The sequence below is a fragment of the Arachis duranensis genome, chromosome 1 (genome assembly GCF_000817695.3).
Source record: "Arachis duranensis cultivar V14167 chromosome 1, aradu.V14167.gnm2.J7QH, whole genome shotgun sequence".
Lineage (NCBI taxonomy): Eukaryota > Viridiplantae > Streptophyta > Magnoliopsida > Fabales > Fabaceae > Arachis > Arachis duranensis.
Genome location: NC_029772.3, coordinates 21,776,968 through 21,782,984, shown reverse-complemented (window position 1 = coordinate 21,782,984; position 6,017 = coordinate 21,776,968). Strand labels below are relative to the sequence as shown.

General features: G+C 36.2%; 1 protein-coding gene across 1 annotated transcript; it reads left to right on the top strand.

Moving 5' to 3' along the window:
- Positions 1–4,787: 4,787 nt before the first annotated feature.
- Positions 4,788–5,255, top strand: LOC107482325 (extensin-like). Its single transcript, XM_016102779.1, has one exon. It carries the CDS (start codon positions 4,788–4,790, stop codon positions 5,253–5,255), a length of 468 nt encoding a protein of 155 aa, XP_015958265.1.
- The last annotated feature ends 762 nt before the right edge of the window (positions 5,256–6,017 follow it).

The following is a 6,017-nucleotide window of genomic DNA, read 5'->3' as shown; positions in this document are numbered from 1 at the left end:
TGCTTCATGGCTGGAAACAACAATCTTGATGAGGTGAACTATTATGATTTGACCATTGAGGACTTGCATGCTATTATTGATGATCTCACTTTAAACACATCAAAACTGCTTGATAAATACAATGAATGCAGATCTGAAAGAGATGTGTTAAGAGCTGAAAATAATTTTTTAAGAGAAAAAGTGAAGGAAACTGAATGTGCATTAGATATCATTGAAGAAAACAGATTTCTAAAATCTGAACTTGAAAAATTAAAAGGAAAGCACATTGTGGATCCTTCTCATGAGTTAATTGCTGAAAATGAAAGATTAAATGATAAGATTAAAAGGCTGAATGGTGACTTAGCAAAATTTGCTCAAGGTTCCAAAAACTTGGACAAATTACTTGCAAGTCAAAGACCATTGTTTGAAAAATCTGGTTTACGCTACATAGCCAAGGAAGATGCAGTTTCTAATACTTCCTCTATAAAATTTGTGGCTTCTTCATCAAATACCAAATCCATACCAAGCAAATCAGGTATCGGATATGTTTCAACTTGTGAAGAAAAATTTGATCAAGCAAACACAAGTGAAACTGAGCCTTCACCAAGAACTGGTCCGAGTCCAAACCGGCCAGGTTTGGGTTACATTTCAAAAAATGAGGATGCTTTCAAGAAACCAATATTTTACAACAAAACCTCATTTTCGAAAGGTAAAAATATTCAAAAAAATTCTGGTGAAAACATTTTTTCAAAGAGGAATAATTATAACAAAAATTAGTTTGTCAAAAGAAATGCATCTCCTCCAAAAACTAGAAAATTCCAACCATTTAATCATTTCAAGCAATATAACTCATCTCAATTTCAGTGGCACACATCAAAAAATCATTGTGTTAATTGCAAGAAATTTGGTCACTCATATGCACAATGCTTCATTGAAAAAAGAGTTGTTGGAAACAAAGTTTACAATATTGTTTGTGATTTCAATGCACTTGGGCAACCAAGATGGATTAACTTCAAAGGATCCAAATTAATTTGGATAAATAAGGCTACTTGAAACTCATCATGCAGATTTGCCTAGCATCCAAGAACAAAAAAGACATGTGGTACATGGATAGTGGATGTTCAAGGCACATGACTGGAAGGTCAACCTACTTTATCAAACTAAATAAGTATGATGGAGGTTTTGTGACATTTGGAGATGATGGTAAAGGTAAAATCATTGCTGTTGGAAAAGTAGGTATTGAGCAATCTACTTTCATTGATGATGTGCTTTTGGTATGTGGTTTAAAGCACAATCTTTTGAGTATAAGTCAGCTGTGTGATTTAGGATATTTAGTTGTTTTCAAAAGATTTGAATGCTGTGTTGTTAATGAAAAAACAAATGAAGTCATGTTTGTTGCCAAGCGTTTCAATAATATGTATGGACTTACTCTTGATGAACTAAAAGATCAAAATGTAGCTTGTCTTCACTCTAAAAAATCTGAAAAGTGGTTATGAAGTTTGACAAAGACATCACTTGTGATGCTTGCCAAATGGGAAAACAAACAAAAAGTTCTTTTAAACTTAGTAAGAGGTCTTCCTTTGATAAAGTTTGACAAAGACGTCACTTGTGATGCTTGCCAAATGGGAAAACAAACAAAAAGTTCTTTTAAACCAAAGGAAGACATATCTACTAAAAGACCATTTGAGTTGCTACACATTGATTTATTTGGTCCAACAAGAACTCAAAGCCTAGGTGGTAAACATTATGGTTTAGTAATTGTGGATGACTATACTAGGTTTGGTTGGGTTTTATTTCTTGCACACAAAAAATGAAGCCTTTTCGGACTTTGAACCTTTTTGCAAGAAAATTCAAAATGAAAAGGATTTGAAAATCTCTTCTATAAGAAGTGATCATGGAACTGAATTTGAAAATAATTTGTTTGAATCATTTTGTGAGGAATTTGGAATATCTCACAACTTCTCTTGTCCAAGAACACCACAACAAAATGGTGTTGTGGAAAGAAGAAATAGAAGCATACAAGAGATGACAAGAGCTATGCTTTGTGAGAGTAATGTTCCAAAATTCTTTTGGGCTAAAGTGGTTAACACAGCTTGCCACATTTTAAATAGAACAATCATAAGGAAATTTTTGAAGAAAACCCCTTATGAACTTTGGAAAGGCTACCCACCAAACTTAGATTACTTGCACATCTTTGGATGCAAATGTTTTGTTTTAAATAACAAAGAAAACTTGGGAAAAATTGATCCAAAGGCTTACGAGTGTTTATTTGTAGGATATTCCACAACTAGTAAAGCATATAGGGTTTATCATCAAAATGCTAGAATTATTGAAGAGTCCATACATGTTAAATTTTGTGATACTAACTTGGTACAAAGCATTTTGGAAGATTGTGATGCAGGAAATCAAGCTCAAAAGGAGGATGAAGCTGCTCAAAATCATGGAAAAGAAAATTCTGGACAAGCTGAACCAGAAACAGCAAATGCTGAAAATTCAAGAGACATTTCCATTTTGTCTCATGAATCTGAAGGAAATCCTGCAGCCAACAGCGCCCAGAATCCCTTGGTGACCGAATCTGCTTCCAACTCCACCAGACCTCGTGAGTGGAGATTCTTGAAGAATTATCCTGAGGAATTTGTCATTGGGGACGTCTCTCATGGAGTGCAAACAAGGTCTTCCACTAGAAAGGCCAATGAAGGATCCAACATTGCCCTTCTATCACAAATAGAGCCTCAAAACGTCAAGGAAGCACTTAGTGACCCGTCTTGGGTTAAAGCTATGGAGGATGAGCTTCTTGAGTTTGAAAAGAACCAAGTATGGACTTTGGTTCCAAGGCCAAGTGGAAAGAAAGTGACCGGCACCAAGTGGATATTTCGAAACAAGTTAGGAGAAGATGGTAGCATTGCAAGAAACAAGGCAAGACTAGTGGCACAAGGATATGACCAAGAAGAAGGAATAGACTTTGATGAATCATTTGCTCCTGTTGCCCGAATGGAAGCCATAAGACTTCTCTTAGCTTATACTGCATATTGTGGTTTTAAATTATACCAAATGGATGTGAAATGTGCATTCTTGAATGGAGTGATAGATAGAGAAGTGTATGTGGAGCAGCCTCCTGGTTTTGAAAATAAAGAACATTCTAATCATGTTTTCAAATTGTCTAAAGCTCTCTATGGTTTAAGACAAGCTCTTAGAGCTTGGTATGAGAGACTTAGCTCTTTTCTTTTGAAAAATGGTTTTCAAAGAGGCACCACTAACACAACTCTATTCATCAAGAACTCTAACGATTCTTTTATTCTAGTCCAAATATATGTTGATGACATTATTTTTGGATCAGCAAATGAATCCCTTTGTTCTGAATTTGGAAAACTCATGACAAGTGAATTTGACATGAGTATGATGGGTGAACTTAATTTCTTCCTTGGGCTGCAAATTAAACAAACTGAAAAAGGTATTTTCAATCATCAAGAAAAGTATGCCAAGGAATTAGTTAAGAAATTTGGTATGAAAAATGCCAAACCCATGGGAACACCCATGCATCCTAGTTCTAAATTAGATAAGGGAGAAACTGAGAAAGATGTTGATGAGACTATGTATAGAGGAATGATTGGTTCACTTATGTACTTAACTTCCTCTAGACCCGATATTGTGCAAAGTGTTGGATTGTGTTCTAGGTTCCAATCCAAACCTAAAGAGTCACATCTTTATGCAGTTAAAAGGATCATTAGATACGTTCATGGCACATCTAATTTTGGTCTTTGGTATCCTAAGATTGATGATTTTTCTGCAGTTGGTTATTGTGATGCAGATTTTGCTGGTGATAGAGTTGATAGAAGGAGCACTTCTGGTTTATGTTGCTTCCTTGGAAAGTCCTTAAATGTTTGGTCAAGTAAGAAGCAACTAACAGTGGCCTTATCCACTGCAGAGGCTGAGAAAATAGCTGCTTCTTCTTGTTGTTCTTAGCTCTTATGGTTAAAAACACAACTTGCTGATTACAAATTAAAGGCTGAAAATATTCCCTTGATGTGTGATAATATGAGTGCCATTAATATTTCTAAAAATCCAGTTTTGCACTCAAGGACAAAGCATATTGAAGTGAAATTTCACTCAATAAGAGAACATGTCCAAAAAGGGGATATTAGTATTCAATTTGTTAAATCTGAGGAGCAATTAGCAGATATTTTTACAAAACCATTAGCTAAGGATAGATTCTGTATGCTTAGGACTTGTCTAGGAATTTTGAGTTATGATTCTTTATTTGAAAATTGCTGATGTATTTGCTGGAGATTTTTTTTGTCTCATAAACAGGTATGAGACAATTCTAGGCAGGTGATGAACGTCTCCATCAAGCCAGCGTGTTCTGAGCTTGTTTCAAATGAAAGATAATCTGGGCCAACCTCAAAATCAGATCTAGAGTGGTCCATTATGTTTCCTTAAATCCAACTTTCTCTGGGCCCATATGTGAATGTTACATTTTTTGGTTGATGGGCTGTGTGTTTATTTTTAATAATTTTTTATTTAATGTTTATAATCCAAAAAGATTTTTCAGTTTATTTTTTTTTTGGTTTTTCAAAATTTAAAATTCATTTCCTATTTTATTTTCAAATCAAATCAGATCTTAATTTTATGAGGTCAGGTCTTTTCATGTCATTTCAAAAGGTGATGCAGTTGCATGGTTTTGGAAAACCACTTTTGGGTACGGTTACCAACACTCCCTTTCTTCCCTTCATAACTTCTCCTCAACCCTTCGGTTTCTTCCCTCTCACTCCACTGTCTCTCTTCCATCAAAAGCCTAAATCTAACCAAAAATGGGGAAGAAAGTTATTGCCAAAAGAGCACCGCGTGAGAAAATCCATAAACTTCCAGGATATCCTAGACCATCAACTCGTTCTCAAGACACCACTTTTACTCCATCACCTTCTCCTCCTACCTCTCCTCCTCGCACTTCTCCCATGGCACGGACCAAGACTATACCAAGGTACCCTGCTCCTGCCAAGCCGACACCACCACCAAAGGCCACAACTTCCAAGCCAGGCTCCTCAAAACCTGGTTCTGCGAAGCCTAGCTCCTCCAAGGGCAAACGTCCGGCACCTGAGGAACCTGTTCCCGAACCAACACAACCCAAATCCAGGTCAGTTCATGTGCGCTCTCAACGAGGTAACCCTCATCTCCCTCTCAAATCTGTTAGAGAACTCGACATTGACTCTTTTGCTCACAAATCACACTTCATGACATCTCACTCAGACTATAACCCCATCGTTTCAAATCTGCCATGAACCATGACTTTTATGAGGGAGTTATTCAGTACCGTAATCTATGTCCCTCTTTTCTTGCTGATTTACCTGATTTGAAAAAGAAAGGTTTTCTTTTTGTTGAAAATCTGGAATTTTTAGACTGGAATCACCTTTTCAAAATCAAAAAACCTGTTTATCCTTAGTTAGTCAAAGAATTTTATGCAAACATGACTTACCATGAAGGAAGTGTGCATTCTTATGTTAAGAGCATAGACATTATCTTGAATAATGAAACCATCAATGCTTCCTTGAAGTACACTGATATTGGGCCGTGTGCTTATACATCTGTGAAGTGGGATGAAGGTGTTGGTATCTCTTACCATGATGCTCTAGCTCACATTTGTGAACATGTTTCTTTAATTGATGGCATCACACCCACTCACAAAGCCCTAGGATATGAACGTGCTCAGTTGCATCGTATTATCAACCACATCTTAATTCCTCAAAGTGGTTCATATCAAAGGGTTTCTTACACGGACACACTTGTTTTGTATGCCCTAATCACTAAAACAGAAATCTTTTTTGCCTATTTGATGGCTAGATACATGTTTGATTCTGTTAGAAGTGTGAAAGATAAAGCACTACCTTATGGCATGTTTTTAACTTGCATATTTGAAAATTTTGGTGTTGACCTGTCAAATGAGGATTATGAAAACAGACATTCATACCTAAAAGGGGGTGGTTCAGTGAAATAGCAAAAAGGACCAACTAGATCTGAGAGAGTGGTTCTAGATGATGATGATG